The sequence below is a fragment of the Pantherophis guttatus genome, chromosome 7 (assembly GCF_059756535.1).
Source record: "Pantherophis guttatus breed Tessera chromosome 7, ASM5975653v1, whole genome shotgun sequence".
Lineage (NCBI taxonomy): Eukaryota > Metazoa > Chordata > Lepidosauria > Squamata > Colubridae > Pantherophis > Pantherophis guttatus.
In genome coordinates, this window is record NC_142069.1 from 46,450,704 (window position 1) to 46,463,013 (window position 12,310).

Consider the following 12,310-nt stretch of genomic DNA (forward strand, 5'->3'; position numbering starts at 1 on the left):
CCCCACAGAGGGGGCTCACAACTTGGGCATCCTCCTGGACATCCTCCTTATGGATTTGGGGGTTTTAAATTGGGAAGCTAGTGATTTAATTCTTTTTAATTATCTTAACTTTTGTATTTGTATGTTTTTTAATTTTGGCTGTTCACTGCCCTGAGTCCCTTCTGGGAGAAGGGCGGTATACAAATTAAATAAATAATAATAATAATAATAACTTAGAAGTATAACCAGAGTATTTCCATTACATAAATTGTGTTCTTGTCTAGGATAAGGGTACCAATTTTAATCTGGAACTCCTCTCAAACTTCAGCAATATCCTGCTCACTTACTAAAGAATTTTATAAGTGGGTGCTCTCTGAATCATCCAATGCCCTATTTTACAATAATACACCAAGGTTCATTCCAAGAGTATATTTAACAAGAAAGGGAAAAAAGGGGCAAAACCCAAGAATTGTTTTTAGAGTCATGAATATGAAAAATGAAACCATTATTTCTAAAATAAGTAAACGTATCATTTTAGCCTTTGAACAGACACTCATAATTGCCTGTCAAACACAGTTCAGACAAATAGCTGTAAAAAGAAGATACTAAATATATTTAATGAATATAGGATAGCGTACAGCAGCACATGGTAGAAGTCACAGTAACCAAGCTATTTGAACATACGTATTTTAATAAATCATTTAATTTACAGTTTCAGTAGGGGTTAAGGTACAGAGCATAACATATATATTTACCCAATTTATGGCCATATGGCCATTTCTTCCTGTTGACTTCCACTGATTTTTGTACATCAACTTTAATAGTATTATAAATGCATGCAGTGTTTTCTAAAATGCCACTTAAAGGCTCTGTGTCAGTATCTAGAAAATGACCTTTATGGGATGTGTATCCAATTCCCAGTGTTCAGTGTTTGAGCTTGCATATTCATTATATTCATCGTAGTACTGAAAATTCAAGCCATCTGAAGTGAAGTTAGAATCAAACAATTAAATTTCTAAAAGCAAAATCATGTACGTTCCATGCCAAAATACTCCCATTTACCAAATAACCATGTGGAATTTCCTTCAGGAACTCAACAATATCCTACTTTTGATGTAATGTTCTTCTGAAACAAAAACTCTTTCAAATATGTTTTCTGTATTTCTATTTTTTTTTTCAGAAAATACCTTAGACATACTTGATAACTGGAAGCTCTCAAAAAGTGGATTTAAACAAAGCTGATCAAAGTTCAATAATTCATATCCATTTTAATGGATTTTTATGTGTCACAGCCAAGTTGTTTTAATTTCCGTTTTTACACTATATATAAGGAAGCAAGAATATAAGGACAAATGAAGCTTTATGAGCAGGTCTTTCTTAGAGATGATCAAATAAAAAAGGCTTATTCACAGATATAATTTCTGTGTGTTACAAGCAGTATTGTAGCCATGTCAAACTTGTATTAGTAAAAATAAACGTTAACAGTTCACAACATTTCAACTAGATTTTTTTTGAGTGTTATAGATCAATAGCTTCTAGAAAAATATTTAGAAACGTATGTAAAGTTTAGAGCAAGGAAAACTAATTATCATAATCTAACAAAGAGAAAGTCAGCAGTAAGTAATAGAACTTGTATCTTTCCACCGTTTTTCACCTCACAATCACTGACAAGACTTGTGTACATATTTCTGCATCTGCACTTATAAAAGCAGATAAAATATTTAATGTGTAATTTATCATTTATTTTACCAGCATGGAGTACAAGATGAATATATCAAAGTAGTCAAGCAGTTATATATCAATGGTACCCCTGCAAAAATAGTATCCAGATATCTGCTAATTAAAAAGGAATGGATTTGCAATTGTGAAGAGATACAGCTTGATCTACCACAAAATACAAAGAGCTGCAAAAAATGTCTAATTCCAATAAGGTGTATAAGTTATTAAATAATGATCTCATTGAAAATATAAATGAAGCCATAAGTCCTTCTCACATGCAATATTATTCATTATTAAAGAAATATGTAAAAAGGCCATTGGTTTGCTTTGTTAATCATTGTAGAAAATGCCAATTCTCTGGTCACATACTCCACTAGTTTAGCACTTAATGGTATTGAATTGTTACAAATGATTTTAAATACTGTTAATTCCAATTCTCCACTGATAAAGAATGAGACTCTGAATGTGGCAGTCTTCACTAAAGGGCAAGAAGCACAGTCTCTTGTACAATTATCCAGAGGAGCAGCAACCTCCACTACTCTGAGCTGCTGGCTCATCATCAATTATTTGTACTCCCCGCCTTGCAGCTCCTGACTGACTAGAACCATTGCCTCGTGCTCTCTCATCAACTTGCGCAGTTTCTATCATTCCTACAATACAAAAATATTATATTAGAGAATTTCTAATCATTGAGCAGAAATGCAAATCATATTTTATACAAATGTAAAATAGGCAAATTTTGTAAAATATTCTTTAAACACATATTACTTATAAGTTAATTTATAAACAGAACCTAATTTTAAATATCCAATATTATCTGAAACCCCATGTGAATTACTGAACTAAAATTAGAGAAAAATTGTCTTCAAAGAATTAAATACAATAGCAAAGATAATTATCTAACGTCAATTTGAATATGTCACTGTTACAGAGAGCTTATCACTTTTCAGATAATAACCATTCTATTTCAGTGATTACTATCCCAGATTATTCTACAGCAGGCCATTAGCTAATGGATACCATCATATTTCTGTATCCAAGAGATTCCTGAACTCTGCGGCTAATAAATGGGCATGCACAGTATTAGTAATAAGCAGTAGTCTTCAATTTCCCTGGCGCATCTTCCTATGTGGTTACTGCAAAATAAGAAGGAACAGCTGCAACACCATAAAACAGTTTGTGGTCCATAAACTGTATTATGATTGTCAGCATTGTCAGTATCTCATCCCAGGGAAGTGGCTAAAAGTATCTTACTGAAAAACTGGAAATGTGGTATTAATCCAAATGTTAAGGAATAGTTGTAAGGAATGTATGATTGCCTTTGAAAAAAAGCAATATTTTCTATTAACCAAAGGATGCAGCCATATGCGTTACTATGGCAGAAAGTTTATGGTATTTTATGTTTTTGTAGTTTATGTAGTTTATTTACAATAGTGTATGTATTAGTAATGAGTGACACTTGTTAAGTATAAAATATAAGGTATTTTTTTTTCTTTTCATTCTTAGTTTGTATGGAGTTGTTTCTTTTCTCTTTGGGTTTTGGTTTCTATTTTTCCTTAAGTTTAAAGATTTTGTTAATTGTTTATGTTAAGAATGTTAATTAAAAAGATTAGAAATTCATATGAAAATTGTCTTACATAGCTTAAATCTAGTGCAAATAAAACTGGATATAAAACAATAGCTCATCATTCAGGACACATTTGCTTTCATAACAGAAACTTTAACCCATACATTAGACAAACCTACGTTTACACAAATCAAGAAAGAGTTCTTCTATTCCTTTGTTCTGTTTGGCAGATGTATGATAGTGTTTTGCTCCCACTGATTCTGCATATCTGCAAGAAAAAACGCCGTATCTTGTGACTGAAAATTACAATTGCATGCATTTTCTATGTTGTAAGCAAATTATACAGACCGTGTAAATTTTAATACATCTAATGCACAGTAAAAATACCCCATTGTCTTTTCCTCCCTGTAAATTGTTGCTGAATTGTAGTTATATCTGGTCATTGATAGTAATAAAATATTTGGATCTGGATACAGACTAAATTAGCTAGGAAAATAACATTAAGTAACAGCAGATTTGAGGCAGTAGATTTTAAGTACACTAATTGCATAGAATGTTTTAATACTTCATAATTTAAGTGTGTATACAGGTGGTCCTCATTTAGCAACTATAATTTGAACTGGCAATTCATTGTTAAGCAAAGCAGTCACTAAATGAAAAATCACATGATCATGATTGGCCTTACAAGTTTACTTCACTTTCTTCTCCTTTGCTTTAAAATGTCAGAAAGAAGAGGAGGAGAATGATGTTGTTGATGATGATGATGGTTATCCATTCAGTCATGTCCGAATCTTGGCGATTCTATGAGCCAGGTCTCTCTACAGCTGCCAATCTTGCACTACTTCTTTGAATTGTTCTGTGCTCTGACTTGTGTCAGCTTTAATGGTGTCCAGCCACCGTGTTTTTGGAGGACTGATTTCCTTTGTACTGCTAACTCTTCCTAACATAAGTGAATTCCCCTACATGACATGGCCAAAGTAAGTGAGATTGTCTGAAGGATATAACCACAAACAGCCAGATGAGGCCAAATATTGGGGAAGCTTTCCAGAATTCAACTTGTGAAGAACTTGAACAAAAGGATATTTCTTATAGCCTTTTTTCCCACCCCATATCCTTTTGAATAGTCACCCCAGGGCTGGAGTAATTAGCACAATTGATTCTTGTATCTACATTCTTTGGAGAGGAAGGGACTATAAGACACTCAGCAGGCACTCAATGGGAAATACACAGTGAAAGAAATGTGCTACTGCTAATTGTTTACCTAAAAAGATATTTAGGAAGCAAACTAAATCCTTTAGTGTAAAACCAATTAGAGTCTTGTCAATTTTAGGCAGTAACTGCAAGCTCACCCAACATTCTAATCAACTAATTAAGACCACAAAGCTAAGTTTCTTAACTTAGTTTAACTTAGTTAACCCTTTTTAGGAATAGGCTATGCAGCAGAGAAAAGCAACTCAGGACAATATCATATTTAGGCAATCTCTCCAGCCTTTGGGGGGGGTGGGGGTCGGAATATCAAGTCAGGAACAGGACAACAGGTTACTGATTGATGATGATGAACATGTGAAAGAGAGATTCTGCAAAGGCCCTGGTCACAAAGTTACTATTTCATCTCTGTTGTAATTGCGATTGGTTGCTGTCTAATCAGCTGCTAAATGAGGATTACTGCATGCTCTATATGTGATTTATTTATTTATTTATTTATTTTTATTTTATAGAATACAGTGATGGCATCTTCAAGGTAGTATTGAAATTAAGAGTCAAAAACTTACGATTCTGCTTCTTGAATAGACACATGTCTTTCCTTCTCCAAATCTATCTTGTTACCTGTCAAGAATTCAGATTCCATTAATATCCAAAATCAATCAGAAAAATACAATCTGCTCAACATCAACAATATGTTTCTAACTGACTTCTGTCTTCATTGTTTCTAGCATGAGTGGCATTTACTCTTCTACATTTATATTCATTCAGGTATCCAGAATTAATTGTCAAATTCAACTTCACATTATCAAGACTATGAATTAAGCAGCAAGAATAGAAAAGAATATGCTGAAACATTTTTGTAATTCTTCACCATGAAAGTTTTAAATAGCATAATAGAATCCTGCTCCATCCTGAAATCTTCGGCTAATCTCTAAAAGACGTGTTCACTTGTATACAGGAAGCTGTGGTTATTTCAAACAGATAAATTGCAGCTAATCTTAATTTGAGATACCAAAGAACTTCCCAAAATGGCAAGTAATTTGTATAGTTCGGAGGAAACCTTTCAATCTTATTTCTAAAACAATTTTATACTAACTTGTTCACAAAGAATATTTAGTGTAGAACTAAATGGACTCGGAATTCTAATAGGGATTTAAACACATTCAGAAATTTCTCAAAAAACTTTCTCATATTCTTGCTACTGCCATTCTGCTTTCCATTTTTTCCTTCTGTTTACTTTTACACTCCTCAGATATTATTTTTCTTACTGAAGCCAATCAGTACCAAAATTAAAAGGGTTTTTAAAAAGCACTTAAAGGTTTTATGCAATCATTTAAATGCAACTTTCCACTAAAAGTGAAAAAAGATGTAAAAACCCAAATCTTACCAACTATGCATAGGCAAATTTCATTCCCCAACATTTTTCTTAATTCCTTTACCCAGTTTTTTACCTATGAAAGTAACAAGAAAATGTATTTCAATATTATAATTTTTAAGTTTTTTAAAAAGTTATTTAAATTTTTTTTAATCAGAAATCCCAGTCTCTTTTCATTGTCTTCATAGGAATTGCAATCCTATAACTGTTTTCTTGGAAGTAAATCCTAGTGAATTTAATTTAACGGAACTTACTTCTGGTTTGTACATTAAAAATGCTGTTAGATATTATCGACACATAGGCCTACTCTATTTATAAAATGGGACTTCCTTTGCACCTTTTCTCCAATGCAATTTTCAGCATACATTCAGAATCATGCAGTGAAATCTAGCAGCACTATTTCCCTAGTTAATGCTATTCCTCCAGGGCATAAGCCCATTTAGATACCACTTTTTATTCAACCCAAGTCCACAGTATAATGAGATAAGTTTATCTACCAGGTTATTTCTAAAATATAAGAATGAATTTTAATTTGGAAAAAAATGTACTTGCTGTGGCTGCTTATTTGATATAGGGAAATGGTATAGTTACCTTTTGAAAAGAATCTTCATCTGTTATATCATAAACTAAAATAGCTCCATTAGAGTCTCTGTAGTAAATAGGACCTAGTGCATGAAATCTTTCTTGTCCAGCTGTATCCTGCATGATACAAAAATACTGATCTCATTTAATCTACTCAAATAGTAAATTATTTTCCTAAGTAAAGTTTGATATTTAAATGCAATACCATGACAACATGATTACACCACTTACCCATATTGCAAGGTTTACTCTTTTTCCTCCAATGTTTAGCTTCTTGGTTAGAAAAGATGCCTGCAAGTGGAAAAACACCCATAAAATTAATGCCCAGATTTTACTGATTCATGCTAATAATATATTTCAATGAGTTTTGTAAAAATAAAAACAAAACAAGCTCCTGAGGTCATTTTACTAACTTACATAAACATATGACTAATATATGGATGTAGTAGAAGAAACAATGTTTTGCAAGAATAAAAAAATGGATTTGAATGACGTTAAACAAGAGTTACCTATATTTTCCTCTTATTTAATAAGATTTCATCAATTCCTTTATTTCAATAATATAGTTTTGACTAATGACTTTTTATTCTTTTATTCACTTTGCACAATGTTGTTTATAAGAAAGTCTATTGCTGAAATGAAGGTCTGAGGCGAAAAATATTAACTAGGCAATTAAATTTTCTGTTTTGGCAAAATTATGGATTAGTTCAGTTCTTGAAATACTTCAAGAAATTTCAACACATTGAGAGAGCTATTGTCTGTGATGCATATAATGGTGTTGCAAACTCTATTTTGTACTTCTTCTTTTGGATAATGGAGAAGAAATAAAAGCTCGTGAATAAAACCTTTCTTTCAGTGAAGAATAGGAATGTGCTGCATATTGGACTCAAACTCCAAAAGATGCCTTGAAGTATGAAGCAATGCAAGTAAAACACTACCTGCCGCACCTTAAAGCATCTCATCCTTTTCTAATATTGCACAATATTAGAAATCAAGCTCCCTGTCTTCACAAAAAGATGCAGTTGCTTTAAGGTGTTGCAGAGAACACCACTTCTATTCTAAACAACATTTGGGAGATCATATCTGAAATTCTGCACTACCCAAATGGGCAGGTGCTTCTTTATATTTTTATTCCCACTGTAAACTCCATCATACTATTTTTGGTTCTTTTATTGTTACATTGTGTTTTAACTGATTCTATATACTGCCTCGAGTCACCTTTAACGTATATAAAATACATGTTTATACAGTAATAAAGCAAACTTTGAATAAACTGAAAATATTTCAAAACTGGAAAATGTTTCATTAGTTTAACATTCTGATCTGAATCAGATTTTGTAAGATATAAAAACTGGCTGCCTGGTTAAATCCAATTTAATTAGACAATAGCCTATCAATCTGATTTGGGAAAAAGTGTTAAGATACTATGGTTCATATTATTTTAGAAAAAAGGCATGATGAAGATATTTCCTCAACAAAGAGAACCCCCTGCCTTTCCCAACACCAATAATAAAATGAATGACAGATAACAGTCACTGTAACTTAATGACATTTAATTATGAGAGCCATCAACCTCTTGTTCTCTCTTCTTGCTTTAACACCAGAAGACAAATGCTTGCAACCCAGCATTGGTCTGAGGCATTTAAATAAATAAAGATGGACTTATCTTTTTTCAGTTTATAATAAAGCAACTCTGAGAAATCTGTTATAATATATTCTAGATGGCACTTCAAAAGAATGTAAAATCACATGTTAAATCTAAGAAATGAACTTTGTTTCAATCACCAGTACACTGAATCTTATCAAACTGGTCCTTTCATTTATTTATTCTCAATTTACACTAAGCATATTGCCAGTAGTCCTTGGCTTATGATCACAAATGAGTCCCAAATTTATATTGCCAAGTGAGACAGTTAAATGAATTTTGCCCCATTTTATAACTTTTCTTGCCACAGTTACTAAGTGAATCATTACAATTGTTAAATTAGTAACAGTGCTGTTAAGTGAATCTGGCTTCCCCATTGACTTTGCTTGTCAGAAAGTCACAAAAGTTGATAACAACTGTCATAAACATGAACCAGTTGTCAAATATTTGAATTTTAATCATGTGATCATGGGGATGCTGCAATAGTTGTAAGTGTGAAAAACAGTCACAAGTCACTTTTTAAAGTGCTGTTATAACTTTGAACAGTTGCTAAATGAACTGTTATAAGTTGAGTACAACCTTCACAACCAATTTCATAGCAGGTTAATTAATCACTGTTTAAAACAATCTGTTTATAGATTTACAGAACTGTAGAATATTGCATTTTAGATTATACTACAGTAGTTTTTTTAAAAAAACAAAATAAAACTGACTGCTTTAAGACATAACTTGTCTTGTAGGAGTGTTGCAATAAAACTAGTATGGAATGGAAACAAAGAATTATGTAAGTCTCCTGGGGCTTCTTTGAGAAAGAGCAGGATGTTAAAGAACAACAAATTTAATCTTTAGAGGAAGTTACAATTAGCAATTTTGAACTGACACTTCTCAATTTTAAAAGAAGTCCTTAACTAGTATCATATCCAGCATGGATTGCCTTCCAGTAACTAATTCTTAGCTACAGACTGCTAGCTTCCCATTCTAGTGGTCATTTGCAAGAGAGAATGATCTTAACATTCAAGTGCACAAAGTTTCTATTCACTCAACTAATAGTGATAAAAGGGAAATCCCAAGAATCTACCTAACAAATCTGGCAGATTTGTTTAAACTCTATATTTTAAAAGTACTGATATACAAGAAACAAAATAAACCTGTGATTTATTAATGAACAGTATAAATGGGAATAGTGTTTTTCTGTACTGTAGACAGAAATAATTGCAATAATTGCTTGCAAGGATGAAATATATTCTCTCTTGCATGTTTGTTTTAGAAAGCAAAAGGATCAGCACTGTTGTACTGTATTTGTAATTCATAAACTCAATATAATTATCCTTAATGCCATCTTAAACAGACATTTAGATGGAACACAGAATTTTGGTATGGAAGAAATCTATTACTTTGAAGAATCACATGGACTCTAACAGCTGAAAATGAAAGTTAAATTTAATAAAGTTTAGTTGTAGAAGTGTATGGAAACTCAGCTTCCTTTAACCGGTCTTATTTGTATCCTTGGAGAGACATCATTACAAATATATCCTTCTGTAATCTGAATTATTCGGAGTCTATTTCAGCTCTGCATGTGACTAAACACTGGATCTGACAACATATTCATTACTATTCTCTAAAAAGCATGGGCAAAGCAAATGAACCGTAGCAAAAAGAGTTTCAAATTACAGAACCATTCAAGATTTTTCTATATATAAATCAACATTTTTATTAACTAGTTTGTAAACTAGTCAGTGGAAATTAAATGAATAAACATGTTTTTTAAAAATATATATATATAGTCTTGTTAAGGTCAGACAAGTATAATTACAGGATATAATTTTTATCCAGAACTTCTGATGATGTGAAATTCTTGAAAGAAAAAAATAATAAAAAACCAAGCTGTTTTAAGAGATTTCTGCAATTTTGAAATAAAATAAATTCTACAATTACCATAACATTTTATTAATTCCTGCTGATCTCTAACACTGAATACTGTATTTCTATACAACAAGAAGGCTACAGTGTCACTTCAATTTACTTCTATTCTCAATACCTATCATTTCTATCTTAATTCCAGAATTACATAGTTTCAGAAATATCAGTTTGCAAAACTCTTAAATGATACTGTCCTTATAAAGTTTGGGCTTCTACCATAATAAAACGATTCATAGGGACATACTTATGAAACTTAATACTAGGAGTGAAAAACAGAAGGGCTTTGGTTCATGCACACATTAAAATACCCAATGTGTTCAAATTCCAGAGAAATAGTAGTCAGTTTACTGTAGCCTTTCTAAACTAGAACCGATGTTACCTATTTTTTTTTCAGCTTTCCCTACTACCTGTTTTGTGTTTCCATGTTGTCTGACACAATCATTTTTATTTATCTCCAATAAAGGCGGATTTGATAAACATTAATGGCTCCTTTTCTAAAGAGTGCGTGGTCCGGGCTGGAAACTTCGAAGCGCTTCACACATTCTCGCTGTTCGGATTAGATGGGGAAGAAAAGCAGCTCGGGGACCCACTGTCGACCCCTCCTCAAAAGGACCGAGTGCGGTAGGAGAAACAAGCCCATCTTAAAGAAGGAAGCCGAATTTCATCGAAGCTGCCGAAGCGGCCTCCTGCAGCCTCCCGGGCCTACCTGCAGAGTGGTGATATGCTTGTCATTGAACTTGTTCTCACAGTAACGGAGTACTAGGGAAGTCTTTCCCACGCAGCCTTCCCCGAGCAGGACCACCTTGAAGGAGAAACTTCGCCCGCCGGCAGCAGCGGCAGCAGCGCCGCCGCCTCCCGCGCCCGAACTGGCCGCTGCCGTCGCCATCCGCAGCGAAGTGGCCGCCGCTCCCGCGGCCTCACATCGGCAAACCGCCGAACTCCGCTCTGATTCGGGGGCGCTCAGCAGAGTCCAAGAAGAACCGTAAGAGAGGAGCGGTGGGGAGGGGGGGGAGAGGAAAAGAGAGGAGGCCGCGCGGAAGAAGACTGCGAGGGGGAAGCAAACCACAGAAGGAGAGACGAAAGCGGCGGGGGGGGGGCGGGGAGGGAGAGAGAAAGAGAAAGAGAGAGAGAGAGGAACCCCGAGCCACCCTCCTCCCGCACCGGGGCGTCTCGCTCAGCCTCCTTTCTAATGGCGTCGTCTTCTTCCTCCTACGTCATTCGACGGACGGTCACGCGACACGCCGTTGGCAACTGACGTTTCGGCCTTCCGAAGCTCCGCCCCAAAAACCCAGCGGGAGAGGAGGAACAGGGATCCTTTAAACTAGGGGTCTCCAACCTTGGCAACTTCGCAAAGCTGGCTGGGGAATTCTGGGAGTTGAAGTTCGCCAGGTTTAAAGTTGCCAAGGTTGGAGACCCCTGCCTTAAACGAGGCTGGGCGGGGATGACGCGGGTAACGTGAGATCTCTTATAAGTGGACGCGGTAGAGCCGCGGGGCTTGTGTCATTCTCATCTTTTTCTACGGGGTAGCCTTTGGTACCAGTGGCTGAGTTTGCTACAGTAGAGGAGAAGATGGACTGTTATTGAGTCGGCCTTGCAGCGTCACTGCTTCTGAAGCAATGTTTCCTGCTCAGGGCTGCCCACGAAAATAGGGATGGTGGTGGTGGTGGAGGGAAGGCTAATGCTTTCCCCCAACCGTGATCTTTGTGTATTCATACTTGGGGGGGGGGACTTTGTTTCCCTGAGATTTGCTTCTGGTCTTGGGAAAGCCTGCAGAGAAATTGCAAGCGTGAGAAAGTTTAGTCAAAATACGTCCTGTATCTCTTCGGTTCTCCATGGAGAACTTTTGGGTCCCTTCAAAGCTAATAAACGTAAATGTAGTTAAACCATATGGAGGAGGATGTAGTAATCCTAAAGGACTGCGTGGCTTAGACTCGCGAACAGCAAACGGGGAGTAAAGAGTGAAGCCCAAGGAAGTAAAATGGAAGAAATTAGTGCAGATTTATAAGTAGCCATTTACAAACGGTTGCTGATAAAATGCGGATTATCTTCCATTGATAGTTCATTTAGCGTTACAGGAATTCATACACCACACTGCCATGTAATTTGTTGTGCAAGGGGCTGTTCCTCTGGTGGCAAGAAAGGTGGCCACATATTTCCTGTTTAAAGATTTTCAAACAGTAATTCTAGATAATGTGAAAATCATAGGATCATGTCTAACATTATATATGTTCCTAACGTACTGCTTCTACCAACCTGATGCAAGCAACAAAAATATGAAACAAATTTATCAACCAAAAAGTATGAGGAAAAACATTTT

The 12,310-nt window shown here is 35.0% G+C and overlaps 1 protein-coding gene and 1 long non-coding RNA gene across 8 annotated transcripts in view; one reads left to right on the forward strand and one right to left on the reverse strand.

The window, feature by feature from the left end:
- LOC148112829 (uncharacterized) overlaps positions 1-12,310 on the forward strand; it is a 61,052-nt gene that overhangs the window by 32,240 nt on the left and 16,502 nt on the right. For 2 of the 7 annotated variants that reach the window (XR_015728962.1, XR_015728960.1), the window contains exon 1: positions 11,354-11,443. The exons of 2 other annotated variants lie outside the window; for them this stretch is intronic. This is a non-coding gene — a long non-coding RNA (uncharacterized LOC148112829). Of the gene's footprint in view, positions 1-10,456; positions 10,976-11,275; positions 11,444-12,310 lie in introns of those variants that run through there. 3 more of the 7 variants (XR_015728959.1, XR_015728963.1, XR_015728961.1) reach the window with 3 other exon arrangements.
- On the reverse strand, positions 578-11,224 carry RAB21 (RAB21, member RAS oncogene family). Its single transcript, XM_034403004.3, has 7 exons — positions 10,700-11,224; positions 6,660-6,719; positions 6,438-6,545; positions 5,859-5,922; positions 5,038-5,092; positions 3,445-3,533; positions 578-2,348 (listed from the first exon to the last, which is right to left on the reverse strand). The coding sequence occupies exons 1-7, from the start codon at positions 10,877-10,879 to the stop codon at positions 2,209-2,211; spliced, it is 696 nt and encodes a 231-aa protein (XP_034258895.1). The 5' UTR covers positions 10,880-11,224; the 3' UTR covers positions 578-2,208.